This window comes from Hermetia illucens, chromosome 6 (genome assembly GCF_905115235.1).
Source record: "Hermetia illucens chromosome 6, iHerIll2.2.curated.20191125, whole genome shotgun sequence".
NCBI lineage: Eukaryota > Metazoa > Arthropoda > Insecta > Diptera > Stratiomyidae > Hermetia > Hermetia illucens.
Genome location: NC_051854.1, coordinates 41,074,876 through 41,096,146, shown reverse-complemented (window position 1 = coordinate 41,096,146; position 21,271 = coordinate 41,074,876). Strand labels below are relative to the sequence as shown.

Below are 21,271 nucleotides of genomic sequence, written 5' to 3'. Positions count from 1 at the left end.
TATAGCCAAGTGTTGAAATTAAATAAGTAAAAAGTTATCTTTGATTTTTTCCAGATGCCTGCCATCCATACGAACCATTCAAGTGTCCTGGGGATGGAAATTGTATTTCCATCCAATATTTATGCGATGGAGCTCCAGACTGTTCTGATGGATACGACGAGGATATGAGACTTTGCACAGCAGGTAATTTAAATAAACCGCATTCAGCCCAGAATCATCCCCCCCCCCTTCCGCTTTTGGGAATGAATAGAATCTGTAAGTTTGAAAAAAACCGAGCGGAAACCACTGATGAAATCCGGTACTTTATTTGCGCTTTGAATTGGGTCTTCCTCAAACGAATTTTTTATTGAGTCGGATCGCTGTAATGGAGTGCTGACGAGGTTGGGTTAAACAATGCCATGATATCCTCAAAAATTATGGAAGTGGAACCTCAATAAGCGGCTGGTACCCAACAATGGAATAATATTTCGTGGAAATTACAGGGAATTCACGCACGCCAAGACTAATGCTTCTGATTTTATCCTTTTCTGGTTTGTAGCCATAAAAACATGTTTTACTTGTCGGTCGTCGGAAATTTTAAATAAATGCAAAATGTCTACGGTTTTCGTCCAGTCAGAAATTCGAACGGGAGGTTTATATTAAGCCTAACTAAAAGATTTGATTTAAATTTTATTTAATAAAAAAGTAAATCCTTTTGTTGATAATATGATCGACTATATCACTGGCGGATGTATTCCCTGCATTGGTATATCCGTGTGTCGCTGGAATTTAAATGGTTTTCTTATGTGTGTTTCCCCATTCCATGTGACAAGTCATAAACAGCTGTGCAATGCCACATGCCTGCAACGGGTACGTCCCGAAAGTAAGTATACACAATTCGTGGAGGATTCAGAAAAAAAAAATGTACGTTTGTTAGATTTGTATATTTCGATTCAGATTATGAGGTGGTGATCAATTTTTAAGGTTTTGTTGCAAATAAAGCCTTCGTAAAATCGGTTCACTGTCTTTCCGTCTTTCTGTCTGTCTGTCACATGCTTTTTTCTTAGAAATCGTTACACCTATTGACAAGAAATTTGGTGGAAAAGCGGCACCTGTAAACGCCCACGCATACAGTAAGTTACATCATCGTACCTTGAATTTAAGGGCAGGGTACCTATCAGGCCTGACGAGAAGGGAGTAAAAAGGGCCCCCAGTCCAAGAACTTAGCCTTTTTCGTGTAATTACCGTTAATTTTCTTGAGTGTTATATTGTTGGAAATTGCTTTGTGCTAATTGTACTGTGATTTTAGGCTTAACAAATCGCACGAGTTTTTCTGTGTGCAGTTTCTACCTCGAACCTCTGAATCTGTTGCCTGAACATATGCAATATAATAGCGATGCCTTACTTAAATCGCCTTTCAACTTGCTATACACCACCGGTGCAGCAGTCTTCAAAGAAAATGCTGGCAACAGATTATCCTGCTCTTACATCCACGCCTGATTCATCTGTACGCATCGTTATCATCATCATCATCATCATCATCAACGGCGCAACAACCGGTATCCGGTCTAGGCCTGCCTTAATAAGGAACTCCAGACATCCCGGTTTTGCGCCGAGGTCCACCAATTCAATATCCCTAAAAGCTGTCTGGCGTCCTGACCCACGCCATCGCTCCATCTTAGGCAGGGTCTGCCTCGTCTTCTTTTTCTACCATAGATATTGCCCTTATAGACTTTCCGGGCGGGATCATCCTCATCCACACGGATTAAGTGACCCGCCCACCGTAACCTATTGAGCCGTATTTTATCCACAACCGGACGGTCATGGTATCGCTCATAGATTTCGTCATTGTGTAGGCTACGGAATCGTCCATCCTCATGTAGGGGCCCAAAAATTCTTCGGAGGATTCTTCTCTCGAACGCGGCCAAGAGTTCGCAATTTTTCTTGCTAAGAACCCAAGTTTCCGAGGAATACATGAGGGCTGGCAAGATCATAGTCTTGTACAGTAAGAACTTTGACTCTATGGTGAGACGTTTCGAGCGGAACAGTCTTTGTAAGCTGAAATAGGCTCTGTTGGCTGACAACAACCGTGCGCGGATTTCATCATCGTAGGTGTTATCGGTTGTGATTTTTGACCCTAGATAGGAGAAATTGTCAACGGTCTCAAAGTTGTATTCTCCTATCCTTATTCTTCTTCGTGTTTGTGTTTGACCAGTGCGGTTTGATGTTGTTGGTTGATTCGTCTTCGGTGCTGACGTTGCCACCATATATTTTGTCTTGCCTGGATGAAGGCAGTTTGTACATCTCGGGTCGTTCTTCCCATGATGTCGATATCGTCAGTATAGGCCAGTAGTTGGGTGGACTTGAAGAGGATCGTACCTCTTGCATTTACCTCGGCATCACGGATCACTTTCTCGAGGGCCAGGTTAAAGAGGACGCATGATAGCGCATCCCCTTCTCGTAGACCGTTGTTGATGTCGAATGGTCTTGAGAGTGATCCTGCTGCTTTTATCTGGCCTCGCACATTGGTCAGGGTCAGCCTAGTCAGTCTTATTAATTTCGTCGGGATACCGAATTCTCTCATAGCCGTGTACAGTTTTACCCTGGCTATGCTATCATAGGCGGCTTTAAAGTCGATGAACAGATGGTGCAACTGTTGTCCATATTCCAACAGTTTTTCCATCGCTTGCCGCTGAGAGAAAATCTAATCTGTTGCTGATTTGCCTGGAGTGAAGCCTCTTTGGTGTGGGCCAATGATGTTCTGGGCGTATGGGGCTATCCGGCCTAGTAAGATAGTGGAGAATATCTTATAGATGGTACTAAGCAACGTGATACCTCTATAATTGCTGCACTGTGTGATATCTCCCTTTTTATGTATGAGACAGATAATGCCTCGTTGCCAATCGTCAGGCATTGATTCGCTGTCCCATACCTTGAGCACAAGTTGATGAACCACTTGGTGCAACTGGTCGCCTCCATATTTAACCAATTCGGCTGTAATTCCATCGGCTCCTGGCGACTTATGATTTTATAGCCGATGAATTGCACGGACTGCTTCTCCTAAACTTGGTGGTGGCAGTATTTGTCCGTCGTCTTCAGTTGGCTCATCAAAGTACTCAACCCATCGCTCTAATATGCCCATTCTGTCGGAAATTAGATTTCCCTCTTTGTCTCGGCAGGATGAGCATCGAAGTGTATAAGGCTTCATCCTGCTGACTTGCTGGTAAAACTTGCGCGCTTGGTGCGGCTGCCCCCTGTACTTTTCTAGTTCACAGACTTGTTGGTTTTGCGGCTGGGGCCAAGTATGTTTGTGGCCGTATCCATGATAACGTTCTTCAGGTGATTGTGAAGATCATTTGTTGATGCTTCATCTCCAGGTCCTCTGTTGACTGCGGTTATTGCGGCATCCACTTCCCTCTTATAGGTGTCGCGGAGGGTTGTGTTGTGGATGGCTTCAGTGTTCACTCTCACCTGATTGTCAGAGGGGATTCTAGGTGGTATTGTTATTCGAGCTCGGAGCACCATGCCAACGAGATAGTGATCCGAGTCTATATTGGCCCCCCTATATGTTCTAACATTCATCAAGGCTGAGAGGTGGCGGCGTTCGATCAACACGTGGTCAATTTGGTTGAAAGTGGTCCCGTCTGGAGAGGCCCACGTATGTTTGTGGACCGCTTTCCGCGCAAACCAGGTACTTCCAACAACCATTTCGTGTGACACTACTGACTGAATAGTCCGCAGTCCGTTATCATTTGTTTTTTCGTGCAAGCTATGGGAGCCAACGTAACGCCTGAATACTGGCTCCTTCCCTACTTGGCTGTTAAAATCCCCAAGTATGATTTTGATATCATATCTGGGACAGGCTTCGAGGGTTCGTTCTACTGCCTCGTAGAAGGTATCCTTCTCCGACTCTGCAGTCTCCTCTGTAGGGGCGTGAACGTTTATGAGGCTTATATTTCTAAACTTGCCTCGCAAGCGCAGAGTGCATACCCGTTCGCTTATGTTTTCAAAGCCGATAAAAGCAGGTTTCATTTTTTGGCTGACTAAGAAACCTTCTACTCCGAGCACATGGTTTACTGGATGACCGCTATAATATATGGTGTAGTGGCTCTTCTCCAGGAAACCGGTCCCTGTCCATCGCATCTCTTACAACGCTCTTATATGAGCCCTATATTGGGGCAGGGTATCGGCTAGCTGCTCGTCAGCTTCATCTCTGTACAGGGAGCACACGTTCCATGAGAAAATGCGCAAATCGTTGTTCCGTTGTCGTTGCCGGGTCCGTCGTTTTAAAATCCGTCCTGTCCGAGGCTCCTGTTGTAGCTTCGTAGCAAGTTGTTTTCCGTGTAGGGTTGTTAGCCCTACCCAACCCCCAACCTGGAGGACCAGTTGGTACAATTTGTCCCGTTTTTAGGCGCGGGAGACTCGCCTTCATCCTTCTCCGTCTGCAGCTTTTCGTCAAGAAAGAGCTCCCAGCGGTCACCACGTGGAGGTGGAGATAGGGTTTGGTAGTAGAGCTGTTGGTGTTGGTTCAGCAGGCATTTCCCAGGTTTTATGCTCCATCGTGGGTACCAATCCACGTTTCGCCCTGGGACCTATACTACCCTTTGACCACGCATCGTTATACGTACCAACTAATTGTTTGTCTCGAGGCTTGCCTTCGACACCTCCTCGGATGACATCCTAAGCTATGTTAAAGGTATACTACGATTCTTGCCGACACCGGTTGTTAGAACTAAGTTACCGAGGGACAACAATCCTGGCCGAGTCATAGGGATCAAGGATTTTCAAACTCACCCTGTAAATTTTCGAAAGAATCACCGCAATCATCGTCACAGTTAATGCCGTTTTCCCTATGCTTGTACTATCAAAATGTGAAAGGTCCCAAAACAAAGCGGCCGGATTTTGGATTAATGCGTGAAGCAATTTCATGGAGAACTGCGTCATTTAGTTGCTTCAGGCATTAACGCAATCTGGATGGAGTGGCGTTCCACAACTGGTGTTCTTTGTGATCGACGTATCAACGAACATCTCAAATCTCCTCCTGTCACTCTCTATGGTTCTGAGTGTTTTCAGTCGGATTTTGCTTGCCCCCATCTTCGGTGAGAAAGCTTATAGTTTCTTAGGAATCTCCCTCTTTTGTAGAATACTCTAGATATTCTCCCTATTCACGCTATCGTGGACTCTCAAAATCGGCGAAGAACAAGTGAAGCGATGATCTAAACTTAGTGCGTTGCTCCACAGCGATCCGCAAGGTGTTAAGGTCGCTTCAGGAAAATCCAGTGCGAAAACTAGCTCTCTATCGATCAAATTTTCTTCCTTTGATGCATTTCGAGATGATTTTAACTAGCCCTTTTTCGGAATTATGAAAATCATCTTTTTCTTCCACTCCCTGGGAAGATACTAGAATTCTCGAAATATACGATTCTGCAAAACCTTCTGGGATTGCGGTAAACGAACGATGTATAACCGAGACGTGTTCGCATGTAACGGTGACTAGTCATTTCAACCTCGAGAAGAGAAATTTCATCGAATATGATAAGGTTGAAAACCATCAAATTATGGTCCCTTTTGAAACCGAGCCGAACTTTCACCGCATTACGACTCTCACTACCTTTAGTGACCGACACCATCTTAACGAGGAGTATGCCAATGTGAAGCGTGCAGACATGAATTTGTCAGACTAGGATTAGCTTGCTTACGTCCTTACAAGGCTTATTGTATGGACCTATCACAAGGGGAGACCAGGTAGGATCTGACATGATGGTGCAACCCTATCTATACACTTTTATCTCTTTCGCTGTTCTCATTAATTTTGATTTGATTTTACGGAAGATGCAACTGGAAGGAGGATATCTTTCTGTATTATATCTAATCACCTCATTAAACTTATCTTAATCACTTTAGTATGTATGTATGCACGGTCTATTTACAAATGTGTGTAAAACATAACCTTATTAAAATCAGTTTACACACGCACGTTTTTAGAAAGCTTTAGAACGTGGAAACTGTGAACACCCACGCATACAGTGAGTTATATCCTTCTATGTCAAACTTAAGGGGGGTCTTCATAGATGCAAAAGGGAAGTGTAAAAACTTTTTCACCAGACATAGTCGTGTGGGGTTCCAAATGAAAGATTTCGACATTTCAACACTGCCCTCACTTCTGATATTTAATACAAAACGGGAGGGGCGGTGGCTGGAATGTGATAATTTCTTTCAAAGAACCATTTTCAAAACACAACCCCAACCCAACCGAAAAATCAGGAAAAAAAAATCACGAAGCTGTCACTATGCGTGCCTAGGCCCAGAAATGCCCTCCATGCCGATATCTGTACAAATAAAGTTGGTAATAGTATATTACTATAATTTTTTGTAATTGACTGTAAAACCCCTTCAAGTTCATCCTAGAAACATGAAATTTTACAGTAATGCTATGATGCAAAGCATGGTCCATTCATCATGATGAAGTTTAGTAGAAATCGCACTATTATTAGCCAAGTTGTAGTAAGCTGAAGTTGCCGCTAAATGCCAATTCTAAGACTGACTGTCAGTGTCACGCTGAAGTGAATATTCTGACATAATATGACATATGCGTGCTAGGTACATATGGAACGAATATCCACTCAAATATTTTTTATATGAGAAATACACAAAACATTTCATACCTGAAGCGTCCAGTTTCCGATTTCCCGTGTTTTTGTTGTGAATAATTCAAACTGAAATCTATCCTAATCCCATATGCAATTGATTCACATGATTCGAGAGACAATTTATAAATTTTTCTTTCCTTATTTTTTTCACAGCAAAACGACCACCCGTTGAAGAAACAGCATCTTTTCTACAGAGCTTGATAGCATCACATGGCCCTAATTATTTAGAAAAATTATTTGGAAGCAAAGCACGTGATGCTCTTCAGCCTTTAGGGGGCGTAGAAAAAGTGGCAATTGCATTAAGTGAATCACAGACTATTGAAGATTTTGGAGCTGCACTGCATCTTATGAGGTAAGTGAATTTGTATGAATAAAACAATGGAATCCCTTTTTGTGTTCGCAAACTAATTATGACTATTGACTACAGACGTCAGTCGGTTTGCAAAACTGTGGGCTGTTCTAGAGCTACCAAAGCTGATCATGCACAATATAATGAAGTCGGGGAAAGCAACAGGACCCGACAACATCGCATATGAACTCTGGAAATCGAAGAGCTGGGACCCAATATTGTGGCTCAGTGACTTCTTCAATCGGGTTATTGAGGAGGGTACACAGTTCCAATGTGGAAAAACAAAGGTAGTCCAGCAGAATATTCAAATTTCCGTCTGATCCAGTTACCTTCCCATACCATGAAGAATTTAAAACGCATTCTTGACAACCGTATTTGCGACGTCGTTCAAATAACCGTGAATCAGACTAGGTTTGTCAAGAACTGCGAAATTACTCGCTGTGCGGTTACTCATGGAGAGACACCGTGAGAAGCATCGCCCTCTTTACGTTGGATTTCTGGATTTAGAGAGGTTGTTTGACCGTGTGCCACTCGACCCCAGTACCGGTGGCTTTTGAGAGTGAGCAAGCGAGTTCTCGGTTGTCGATATCCCTCGAACGCAGTGCCTGGGTGGTGGACAACTTGGCCACCGTGGCATAGAATACTACAAGTGATTTGGATCTGGAGAAGGAGGTGTTCAAGTGAAGTGCCACCTTACCGAGAACACTTGTAACAAGACCAAACAAAGATGAACTGAAGGCAGATCATTGGACGACAAAAACCGTGATAACATCCACCGCATATGTTCAAGATGCGCGACAACAGGAGGTTTCCAGGACCAAAAAAAAAGAAGAAAAAGCTCGTCAACTATGAGATCTCCATCAATATCAAAGACGGTAACGGGTAACATACAGACAAGCTCAATAAACGCCAAACGTGAAGGAACTTATAAAAGAAATAACCCTGTCGGGGCTCTTAGAGAGCAGATTCCCGATCCGGAGAAATTGCCTTATACTCAGCTTGGGGCAAAAAATGTTGAGCTCATTCCTGCCATCAAGGAGTGTTTGGAGAGATGACACGGTGTGATTAATTATAATCTCACGCAGTTTCTCACTTGGCATGGAGGATATCGCCAATACCTGCACAGGTTTAAACTAGAGACCTCACCCGATTGTCCAAACTACGATGAAGTCCCAGAGAACCCACAACCACTGTCCGAATTTTGGGGAAGAAAGGAGGAATCTAGAGGAGACTCTAGGAGAGAAGCTGGTACCAGAAAATCTGGTGCCGAAAATAGTAGCACGTCATGGGGATTGGGATGCGGTCAACTCTATGGTGGCATCTATCCAGAACAAACTGCGAAAGGCAGAGGAGAGGAGAAAATCGCGGGCACATACGTAGCGTATAGAAGGAAGGTGATCAAGCTAGAGTAAGCTCACTCCGCTCCATAATGTAATACCTTATGGTGGTTCCGCGGGGCAGGGGAAAGTTCAGGGTGGTTTTAGTGGATAAAAATTCCACACGTTGGTGTGTCCAGATCAGTGTCTTTGAGGATTTTCACCTCCTCAAAAAAAAGACAGACAGATAGTCTACTTACTTGGCCGAAAATGAATTCACGGAAGGGGCAGTACCAGCAAATTCTGGTTGGTGGTGACCCTAATTCGGCCTATTGGAACCTCATACGAAAGTGCCTGGCCACGATTGGTGTTCCCACCTATCTCGCAGCTTTCGTCGATAGCTACCTGCGAGAACGGACGCTCTGATATGACACCGATGATAAGAAAAACGTCGAAATAAGTAATGTGAGCTAACTCCGCTCGGTGATGTAATACCTTATGGTGGTTCCACGGGGCAGAGGGGAGTCGAGGGCGGTTTCAGTGGGTGAAAATCACTCTGGCGATATTATTCCAATGAAGGTCACAACTAGAGTTCTCCAACTGCCGGATTATGGAGGAGTAGGGAAGTGAAACGCATAAAGTGTCAGACTTCTGACTCAGGACTCGGCTCCACGTGTCTTTGCTCTGCAGCATGGTCTCAATTATGATGTCCGGGGAACCAAGACACCCTTCCTTTAAACGGTGATGGTAATGACGCTCCCACCTTCTATAGAAGAAAAAGATATGGCTAGCATCATCCATCACATCCTTGCAATAAATACAGTCGACCATGATTTCTCGATTGTGTGTAGGGTTATGTAATAGTCAACATCATCGTGCTCTCGATTGAACCACAGCCACGTGTCTTTGATAAAATGCGTGGTCCATCCACCTCTCGATTCTGTTTCCCAAGATCACTGCCATGCGCAGAGAGTACGGGGTCTCTATTCCCAAGCGACAGCTTCGTTATTTCCCTAGCCCTTCCTGAGGTATATAAGCCTCCGTTCGGCAGCATGGAGAGCGACCGGAATAATTCCCGCTATTACCATTACAGCTGGTTGCGGGACACAACTCGCAGAGCCTCTCGTCTGAGTACTTGCGCTGTATTTGATTAAGGAGGGGGTCAGCCCATATTTTGAAACCGTGAAGGAGGACAGACTAAACCGCGCTCATTAGCAAGCGACGCCTGCTGGATAAGGGACCTCCGACGTTGGATATCAGCCGGAAAGTCGCAAACATTCTAGCCGCAGCCTTGTTTGCGGTGTTGCGAATCTGCTCGAAGAAGCTCATCTTCGTGTCTATCATGATGCCCAGGTATTTCACCGCCTGCTTCGACAAGACCATGATTTCATCAACCTGAATAGGGAGGACTGTAGGAACCCTCTCCTTGGTCAGCACAACTTCAGTTTTCTCAGAGCTAGGGAGAATCTATACTTAGCGATCCATCTGTTCACTCGCCGCATCATCATTCCCAGTGCATGCGGTAAGTAGTGCTAACATACTGCCCTTGTTTGCGGACCTTTGCCCTTGCTTATCAGCACAAGTCTCGCAGCTTTCCAACGGGATGAAAAAGCACCCGCTGTCAAATATGTATTGAATGCGCCGAGCAGAAATTCCGGCTTGTATCTACATACGAATTTTCACACTTCGCTGGGAATACCGGTTCCGGTGCTTTTTTGTCCTTCATGGAGAAGACAGCCTCCTTCCTCAGCACTCACGATTTCATCGACAGCGTCAGTTCGAAAAAAGGCCTGCACAATTTCTTCCATCTTCGCTGCTTCCTTAGAACAGGGACACCGATGAACACCGAGTTTTTTGGTAGGTGTTTGCCGGACAGTACAACATTGGGAAGTGCGGTTTGTCACTTCGAAGGAAATGTACTGAACCGCTGACACTAAGGAATCCGTAGCGAAAGTTACGTCAGGGATAGTGTCCTCGCAACCAGGTCATCGAAATGTCGGAATGCTACCGGTATTTATTTAGGACAATGAGTCCTGTCCTGGCGATAAGCTCTAAAATCTGCGTGCCTCGAAAATCTGATTGAGGCATGCCCCATTCGAGGGCTCTGGCGTTAAAGTCACCTCTCAATAGAATTCTCCCTTCCGTTGTCCTCCAAAGCGGCGAACCTATTCCGAAAAGGTTGTATAGATCCGTTCGATGTGAGGCAAATGCTGAAAAACGTCATCTACGCACAACGAACCCAAACGAAGCCGTCCCATCGACGGTGACCCCATACTCGCAAGTTAACTGTGTCTCTCACCTAAATGGCAGCGGTGCCAGATATATCTGCACACCACGATGGTGAATTCCTATCTCAATACTGCTCGCCGAGAAGCAACAAGTCAACTATTTTTTCATGCACTATCTCCCCCACCAATCTTAACCATGGTGCTTTAGTTTTCGCTGTCTGTAACTCTTCTTTGAAAACCTGGCAACGCCCAGAACCGGCAGCATGACCCACATTTTCTGTCTGCAGACAGAACTGCCCTTCGTCTTATTCTGCAAATAATCCACCCGACTTTTATTTTCCCGCGATGGAGAAGTTGGCTCGCTATCTTCTCAGGGACAGTGGCAATGGCCAGTTTTTGTCCTCTAGGGTTGACAGACATAACTCCCACCTTAAGGTTGCCCACATCTGGGTAATCCCTTTTTATTGCCTGCACCTCTTTCTTATTATTGAGACAATCCAGATCCCTCATTTCAAAGGTGCACATGGGTTCTCGAGTGGAAACCATTACCTCGTTCAGCTTAATGAGAATGACCTCTGACCATGGTTTTCCCATTCTCTTATTCTTTGGCGCTGATGTTGCCTTTGTCTTTGTCGACTTCGACTTTGCTACAGTGGAGCCGTTGCTATGGCTATTTGACTTAGGTTATTACCACTGAATTTTCTCCTGTTTTCCACAGTGCTTGGTCCACTTGGTTACCACCTCGCAAAATTCTTCTTGTTACGTCCTCTTCGGCAGATCCCCTCTGTTTTCCCCTCGCCTCCCTTTGCCATTTTTTGTTCGCTCTCTAGCGAGTTTAAAGCACTGCGTTTTGTGAAACTAAAGGCTGCGTTAGCGATATACTGTTTCCTTAGCTCCTCTTCAGCTGTCATCCAGGAGTTTCGCTGGTGTGAAATAAGGTCCAGCAGTTCTTTCATATCCATTATGCCATTTTTGACATCCATGGAGATGTTTCGCTGGACGATGGAAACACCTTCATTTTCCGTAGGACCACCCCGCACTTCTTTAGTAGCTTTCCTTCTTCTACTCGAGATGACTTACTTTTCCGCCTGATTGGAGAGTTCGTCTCCCTTTCTTCCCAACAAAGAAATGGCATACAAATCGAAGTTTTCAATCATTTTTCGTGGTCCCTTTTCCGAACTCGAATTCGATGGCGTCTCTCCTTTTTGGTAGCCAAGGCTCGTAGCCTCTACCGTGTCACTCCCTTTTTCACTCTCAGTCGCCTTCACCGTTGGAACAGTGGGTCTTTCTAGGTGACCATCGTAACTTGGCGCTTCTCGCAAAGGGATTTATAATGGCTCCTCCCATTTCAGCTGCTAGAAACGGTGTGCGTGGTGTTTTGCTGCTTCTTCTAAAAATTTTGTCTATGGCCTATTGCCTATTGCTGGTTGTGTAGTCGTGTTTATTGTTGCTATTTTTGTTGTTGTCATTTTAATTTGAATCCCAGCTGCAAGCCGCTGTCTCCGGTAAAAAGTGCAGTCGCCTTAAATGTGTCACGTGATTGTCTATGCAAGCAGGAAGGTCACTCATGGGTTGAGACACATCCTTATGGGAGTTCTGAGCCGGGATCAGGCAATAGTCAAGAGTTCATCTAAACTGAGCCTGCACTGCCAAGTTAACAGTGTAATAGCTTTGAGCGTACTTGTAGCTCCGCCAAGATTATAATCAGGACGGAGGCAGCTGTAATATTAGCTTTTTTTTTTTTGAGGAGGTGGATATCTTCAAAAGACTCTGGCCTGGGCACTGGGCACGCCAGAGTGTGGGATTTGTACCCACTAAAACCACTCCCGACTCCCCTCCTACCCCGTGGGACCACCTTTAGGTATTACATCACGGGGCGGAGTTAGCTTTCTTTACCTGGATCTCCTTCCGTCTACCCGCGGGGTTCGTAACCGCGTCTTCCTCACTTCTTCTGTTTTTCGCAGTTTTTCCTGGATTACAGCGATCATGGAATTGATCGCATCCCAGTCTTCCTGACAGGCTACCATTCTTCGGACTAAATTTTCCGGTGATAGCACTTCACCTAGAGTTTCCTCCAGGTTCCTCCTTTCTTCCACGAACCTAGGACACTGGAAGAAAACGTGCGCCGGGTCCTCTGGGACCCCGCAGTTTGGACAATTAGGCGAGGTGTCCAATTTAAACCTGTACAGGTATTGACGGTATCCTCCATGGCCGGTGAGAAACTGGGTGAGATTATAATTGATCTCCCCATGCTTTCTCTCCAGCCACTCCCCGATAGAAGGGATCAACCTGTAAGTCCAACGACCCTTTTCTGACTGGTCCCATCGCTGTTGCCACCTGCTTATGGATCTCTTCCTTTCGGCTTTTTTCACCTGAGATAAGGGAGAAATGGACCTGGTGTTATAAATGTTCATCATTTCGGTTGCCAGGATGTCAATCGGCATCATTCCCGAGATGACGAACGCTGCATCGTCTGAGACGGTCCTGAAGGTAGAACACACCCTTAGGGATGCTCTTCTGTAGACCGCACTCAGTTTATGTGTATTGCCTAAAACCTGCAGTGCTTTTCCCCAAACTGGGACTGCATACAGCATGATAGAGTTCACCACCCTGGCTATGAGCAGCCTGCAAGTATGCCGCGGGCCTCCTACGTTCGGCATCATCCTTGCCAGAGAAATACTCGTGGTGGATGCTCGTTTACAAGTATGCTCTATGTTCGTTTTGAGAATGCTCTATGTGCTGCTTAAAATTAAGTCCTCCGTCTATGTATCATCACCCCCAAGTATTTGATGGCCGGCTTGGAAGTGATGATACGATTCCCGATTCTAATGCAGGCGTAATTTCTTTTGCGGCGCTTAGTGATGAGGACCGCTTCCGTCTTTTCCTCCGCGAGTGCCAGTCCAGCACTCTCTAACCAAGCCTTAATAACACTGATTGCTTCGCTTGAGTACAACTGAGCATCCTCGAGATGCTTTGCAACCACAACCAGTGCTATATCATCGGCGTAACCCACCACCGTAGCCTCCTCCGGAACCGGAATGTTGAGCACATCATTATACATGATGTTCCACAGTAATGGGCCCAGTACAGAGCCCTGGGGGACACCCGCGGAGACAACGTACTCTTTGGATCCGTCATCGGTATCATACCAGAGTGTCCGCTCTTTCAAGTAGCTATCGATAATAGCGGTGAGGTAGGTGGGAACACCAATCGTCACCAGAGACTTTCGTATAAGGTTCCAATTGGCCGAGTTAAATGCATTCCTCACATCTAGGGTCACCACCACGCAATATTTGCTGGTACAACCCCTTCCGTGAATTGCATTTTCGGCCAAGCCAGTAACCATTTTAATGGCATCGATGGTTGATCTGGCTTTCCGGAACCCATACTGCCTATCTGAAAGGCCCCCTTGGCTCTCGACGACTGGAAGCAATCTATTATAAATGGCCCGCTCCAACATTTTCCCCATAGTGTCTAGAAGACATATGGGTCTATAGGAGGACGGTTCACCTGGAGGTTTGCCAGCCTTAGGCAACAGTACCAGCTTCTGCCGCTTCCATGGTGCAGGAAAAATACCCTCCAACATGCACGTTTCAAACACCTCTGCGAACATATCCGGTCTACTTTTGACGGCAAGTTTGAGAGCCTTATTCGGTATGCCGTCAAGACCCGGGGCTTTACTGTCGCCTATTCGACTGCAGATCTCTAGCAGCTCGTCCCTGCTGACTGGTGGAATCGGCGTCACATTCAGGGGGCGCTGGAAGGTGTCAGCACCCCCTCTTGCTGGGGAAATAACCCCTGGATTATTTTCAACAAGAGCATAGGGCACGTGATCTGCGGAGACGATCGGCCTCTGAATCGTCCTGTCACGATTTTATAGGCGCTACCCCACGGATTTATGTCCGCTTCCGAACAGAGCCCCTTAAAACATTCCCTCTTACTCCGCTGGATGGCGAGCTTGAGGTTCTTGCGAGCTTCCCTATAGGCATGCTCCTTTTGCCCCTGATCGATCCTACCTATTGCCCTCTGAGCCGTTCGTCTGGCTCTGTGGCAAATCGATCGAAGATTGGCAAGTTCGCTATTCCACCAATAATTGGGTCTTCTAGTGGGGAATGAACATCTCCTAGGCATCGGCGCGTCACATGCTTTAGAGATGCTCTGTGTGACATGGAGAGCTCTATCCGTGGAGGTGCCTGCTTTGCTAGGCAAGTCTAGCCACACCTCCATGAATGTCTGCTCATCCATCGCTTTGGCAGACCATCCTGGTGTTCCTCTGGATTTCGGCTTCCGGGGTGCGGGTCTCCTGCCTTGTGGCTCCATCCTTAGTTCAAAGGTGATTGCCTGGTGGTCGCTGTACGTGAAGTCCTCACTAACTTGCCAGGACATGTCACGTGCTAACGCAGGGCTGATAAAAGTCAGATATACAATTGACCCAGTTCCCCCTTTCCGATAAGTGTTTATATCGCCTTCGTTGGCCAAAACCACATCCAACTGGGCGAATGCTTCTAATAAGCACCGCCCCCTTGCGTTAGTCTCTTTGCTGCCCCACTCGATAGCCCACGCATTAAAGTCACCGGCTATCACCTTTGGACTCCGTCCCTTTGCATCGTGAACAAGATCGTCTAACAGTTCTTCAAACTCGGGCAGTGTGAGGCTCGGTGGGGCGTAACAGCTATATATGAATATACCGCTTATTTTTGCCCACACAAAGCCTCTAGCCGCCTGACCCATGCTATATTGTATGGCTTGACGACCGCACGCCCATATCGCCGCTCCACCAGTCGAATCTGTGACCCATACAGCACCGTCAAGATTTCTGTACGGTTCACTAATGATAGCAATCTCCATTGCGGATTCGTAAGCGGTCTGCGCAAGCAAATCTTGTGCGACCCTGCAATGATTAAGGTTTATTTGTATTAACATCATTTTTTCACTGCAGTTAACGCCTTCCTAAATTCTGGGCATTTCCCACTTCCGACAATATGCCGGTTATCCCTTCCCTCCTTTTCTTCGCACAAAATGCATTTGGGGTCTCTATTGCACTCCTTGGCAATATGTCCTTTTTCCCCACATCTTCGACATCGATCGGACCGATCATGCATGCTTTCGCGAAGTGTCCAAACATTAGGCATTTGAAGCACCTTTTTAAGGAGATCTGTTCCCTTAGTCGGCAAACAACCCATCCAATCCGAACCTTCCCTACGGCCAACAACTTCTGCGCTGACTCCACTGGCAGTCGCATTGTGGCCGTTTGAGTAGCGCCATAAGCCTTTCTTAGGCTCACGATGGATTCTTCCCTGAAATCCTCCAACTTGAATTGTTCCTTCAAGGCAGTGCAGATCTCTTCTCTGGATGTTACCTCATCGAGATCCTTGCACTGAATATAGATCTCATGTTTTTGGGAACGAACCGCGACATTCTCCCCAAGTGAGTTTAAAACTTGGTTACGAAAGTCGTCAGTTTTACCCACGCTGGATTTTTTCAGCTCAAACATGAGATCACCTTTCTGGGTCCTCCGGATTTAGCTAACATTTTCGCCTAGGTCTTTTAGGTCGGGGTCAGATTTCACCTTCTTCAGTATCTCCGCATATGTTAGATGTCCTCTGCTGGAGATTATAATTGCCTCCGGGCGAATTCGCACCTTTGGTTTCTTATTTCTTTTTTTATTCACGACCTTAGTCCAACCATCGTTCTTATTTTCTTTCAGTTTCGGTTCGCTAGCCGACTTTCCTACTTTTGGTACTTTGGGCCCTTCTGAACTTTTAGTTCCCTTTGTTGGACTGATCAAAACCCCTTTTTTCCTTTTTGGGGCTTGTTGATTCAAAAAAGCTTCCCCCTCCTTGTCTCTCACTCTTTTACTTAAGCGAAGGTCGGCGACTTTGTGCTTGGGTGTCACTTGGGTCGCCTGTGACACTGTTGAGGCTGGGATGTCCGGCTTTTCCTTAGGTTTTCTTATTTCTTCCTGTGACCTATTATAAAGCAGCCTGATGGCTCTCACCATGTTCTTAATCGCTTGGTGCACGTTGTGCTTGTCCTTGATGAATTCGGACAGCTCAACTATTTTAGTTCCAAGCTGCAAAAAAGGTAGTTCTTCTGGGTCAGGGCTCTGTTCTCGGTGAGTCCTGGCCAGACTACTCCTTTTACTGACTGCTTCACCTTTTTCAGTTGCTGAGCTCCCATGAGCTTTCTCTTTTGCCGGCTTTGATATTGGAGTAGATCGTAAAATTGATGACCTTCTCCTGAATGGATCTATTTGCTGCTGCTGGAGTACCTCTTGATCAGATCCGATGGGTGTCGAAATCGCCTTTTTTGGCCAGCTATCTCCTTTTAGCCCATCATTCTTTGCCTTCGCAATTGGTGTTCTTGGCAGAGTTGTGCTTCGTTTGAACACCTCCTTCTCCAAATCTAAAACACTTGTAGTATTAGATGCAACGGTGGCCAAGTTGTCCACCACCGAAGCACTGCGGTCGAGGGATATCGACGACCGGGAGCCCGCTTGATCACTCCCAAAAGCCGCCGGTACTGGGGTTCCGAGCCCCTGCACCGTAACTTTACTCCTTCTCAGTTCGTCCATGTTGGTTTTATTTTCTGGGTGTCCTTCCCATAGCCATTTTGGTCCACGCACCAGAGATGAGCAAACACTAGCCCATGCACAGTCAGAAAAGAAAAGTGCATGAACACATATTTACACATCAATAGGTATGCCCCTATCCGCCACCTGGGGTCGCGCCTGATGGGAGATCTGGCCACTCCTCACAGGCTGTAATATTAGCCTGAAAGCCGTTTCAACGGGGTGTCACTCTCGTGTACTAAGTTAACAGAATGCCATAGCTGTCAGCTCCGAATCGTTTGCCAAATCATAAATCAATGCCATGCCAAGTTGTCGCCGTTCTCGCCGTTTACGTTAGTTAACCACCAGGTTGACTAGTGGTTATCCGGGCTACTAACTTGGAGGTGTGAGTTCGGAAATAACAAGGATCATTGCCAGCCAGCAACTTTCTAGGGGAAACCCGTTTAATGTATTCTGGGATAGCTAAGATAACGATTTATGCAATAAAAAGAAGTCGATTCTGAAAACCTCCTAATGTGGTTTCCCCCCTTAAAGCCATTTATTTAAATTCCAGTCTAGCCTTTTGTAGAGTGAAAATTTCGATCACTACAAATACTATTATCTCATTACAGGTCCGATTTGGAGCACTTACGATCTGTTTTCATGGCTGTAGAAAATGGAGATCTTGGAATGTTGAAATCACTAGGAATAAAAGACTCGGAGTTGGGTGATGTGAAATTCTTCCTCGAAAAATTGGTCAACACAGGATTCCTCGATTGAGTAGGACCAGATCCAGCTTCCCCATATTATTATTCAGTTCCAATTAACAGTCAATTTTATTCATATTTAAGTTCATATATCGACAGATATAATTATTAGATTTCCAATTATTCAAATTTGTAGATTATTTTTTTTTTATTTATTTATAGATTTCTATTGTTATGATAAATACTATGTTTCAGAAAAATACAAAAAAAAATATAAAACAAATTAAGTTGCTTGCATGGTTTAAGTTGCTCCAACATACAAATAAAAACCACAAAAAAAAAAGAATTTATTTCGCAAAATAGAGAATTGGATATTTTTATTAGAGGAAAAGCTGACACTGTAGGAGTCATCTCTATATTGCGAAATACCCTTAAGAACAAATAGTAAATAAAAAAAAATAGTAGAAAACACAATCTACGTGTATTAGAGGCTGGCAAATATACGTATATTACTCTGCTTAACCCCAATACAATATGGTATAGTTAAATCAACATTAGTTTTGTTTTTCTGGAATTGCATTTTGTTAGGTGATCTTATTATTCATTTAATTTCAACCATTTCGAATTCAAAAGTAAAAAATAAATATCTGGAAGCAATTTTGAAAATATTCTAAGGTCACTTTCCGTTATTTTTTCAATGATAATTAACGCATATATTTCTTAATGGAAGCAGGATCGAATTGAACAATGAAAATATATTTTTAAAATGATAATAATACGAAAAATTGTTAATGTAACAGTTTTGAACTTTTTTCAACGAAAAGTTTATATTTTAGGATTAAATTTTAGAAAATCCTTTTAAATATTTATTAATATTACAATAAATTTCATATTTGGTCAACAATTTGAACTACTCTTATATTATTATTAATTTTTTTCATTCATTGCAATTGCTATAAATTTATTTATAAATTTTTCATTGTTAATTCTCTATAAATTAAATGTTTTCCTGCAATCAATATTCAGATAAAAAAGATACTTGGATCCACCAAAAAAGGATGTTTATAGATATTTCCAAAGTAGCTCAGCTAGTAAAAAGAACCGGTCCTTTGCCTAGCCGTTTAGACAGTGACAATGTTCCCCAGCAATAATTGAAGGTAGTTGTCGTAGTTGATCCAATTTCACATTATTGCTAAATGAATCTTGAAATTCTGCATGTCATGTGATATGTGTTTCTTATGTCCTACCCTTAACACAGAAAGAGGAAGTTGAACAAAGTAAATTATTATATGGAGTGCCGCAGCCCAAAACTAACAATTAATATCAATCTAAAGAAAAAAACATGAACTTATAACTAAATACCTGAACAAATATCTGTGTGTAATCAACTATCTTACAAACTTGAAAATAGCACAATCGTGAAGCATAAATATATATATATAAATATATATTTTTATTTACTCTCCATACACAAGTAACATGAATATATTTTTAAAAGTCTAAATCTAATGTAAATTTAAATATCAACAAACATATCAATTACACTCATAACTATTCTCTGTAAGTGATGTTAGTATTAGAAAGGACTAACGAGAAATTGAACAAGTGAATTATGGAAGCAAATGATCCAAATGCCTAAAACTATTGAGTCCAGTCATTAATATACGATAGTAGTATATGAAATTCATGATAATAGATTTATAAAACTAATGCAAACTATTTGAAATTTGGTATTTAACAAACACATATATATACATATCAACCGTTTCACAAGCATATCCACTGAATTTTGATTAGAAACAAAGAGAACTGTGAATATGGAATCAAGTGAGTAAACCCAAATTAATTACATATCATACTTTTAGAGACTAATTTAACGAGTGGATAAAATATTGAAATCCCTGAAAAATGTTTATCAAGTTTATGGTTTTCAACACCAACTCACTGTAACACTTGTTCATATTATAATCTTATATACAACATCAAAGACAAAATTATTAAAAAAAAAAATTTGAAAATGGCAAAAAGATAAGAAAATAGTCATAGAAAAAAGGAGAAATTATGAAGCTAATGGAGTTATGTACCTTACACTAGATTATTAGAAAAGAGAAAATACCATTCACAAAAAATGCTTTCCTGCGTTAGGACAAATAATGATAAAAATTCCATAAATTATATTTATTCTAATTGTTAATATTTTATGCATTTTCCGATTATAATATTTTCTTTTTTTTATTATTATTATTGAACGATTGCAAAGACTGAGAAAGCAATTTGCTTTGAAATAAGGGAAGTTATGTTACTTATAATTTTACTTCGATATATGAGTTTTTGATCTCACTCTCAACAGAAATACCAATAGTAATTAGAGTGGGAGAATGGTAACTAAACCACTTTTAGATATGTAACCCCTGTTGGAGTTTAATGTTAGCAAAATGGTGACTTAGGACTTCGGAACTTCTGCATTTTAAAATAGAAAACAAAATTCTGTGTAACCGGATTATAACATAAGGTCAACCTCAGTTATAATCGGTCACGACATTACAGAAGAAATTAACGCACCAAACAGAGAGAAATAAAACTTTATTTGTAATTATTTCTCCGAAATAACATAAATAAAAATCTCCAGAGTACATACCTATATCCAAATAAAAAATGGAAAAACGAAAACGTATCACAGTCACGGCACAAAGAACACAAAAAGTGAAAATAGGTGCGCTAAAGTAATAATCGATCACTGAAACATAAAGACTCACATTTTTCCAAGAGGACAAAAAAGGCACACCAGTAATTCGCTCGTAATACACTTCTCAATCAACACGACATCGAAGAAACCAAACCACTAGGATTTTGCTCCATTCCACCAGTAAACGCTCTGTCCACTGTCAACTGTCTTTCACGCAGTTTGTTGTCCAAAAAATCACAACGGTTCTCTGCAGGGTTCAAGTCTGGCGACTGTGGAAAGGGTAGGATATCCGAGCCGCAATTATAGAGCAGCCATAATCGAGTATCTAACGCGGTTTGTTTAGGATCCTTATCCTGATATAGCTGGAAGGTCCACGGTAATCCCACTTTAAGGGACCAATATATGATGCAGTCCCCCCAATAGCCCCATCGTCACAGAGCTAGCCTGGAACTGTTTGTCACATTACTTCAAGTTAGCCCCGAACTCACCCGCCTTGGGAAGCTCTCAAATCAAGTAATTCCCATCGGAAGAGGAGAGGAAGAAGGGAATGTCAGTTCTAGGAACCCCCTGCCATTTAGCTCCTCCACCGGGTAGCTCTATCTTCTTTACAATGAGAAGAAACAGAACATAATGCGCAACACGGTTCAATCCCTCAGCGCTCCTCAGGATCTCTCTGAAAATGTTGTCTGGAGGGAGCTCCCCTGTATCTACCTAAAGCTGATGACCTTTTACAAGAGAAAAAGGTCTGTTCACCGCCATCCGACACTTCACGGCAGAACACACAATCAGGGGATCGCGCCTTCCCA

The 21,271-nt window shown here is 43.5% G+C and overlaps 1 protein-coding gene across 1 annotated transcript in view; it reads left to right on the top strand.

Moving 5' to 3' along the window:
• Positions 1–19,902, top strand: part of LOC119659230 (IDLSRF-like peptide) — a 473,791-nt gene extending 453,889 nt beyond the window's left edge. Inside the window, exons 3-5 of the mRNA XM_038067205.1 lie at positions 55–183; positions 6,783–6,981; positions 17,705–19,902. Coding sequence (XP_037923133.1) covers positions 55–183; positions 6,783–6,981; positions 17,705–17,852 — 476 coding nt within the window. The 3' untranslated portion in view covers positions 17,853–19,902. The remainder of the gene's footprint in view (positions 1–54; positions 184–6,782; positions 6,982–17,704) is intronic.
• The last annotated feature ends 1,369 nt before the right edge of the window (positions 19,903–21,271 follow it).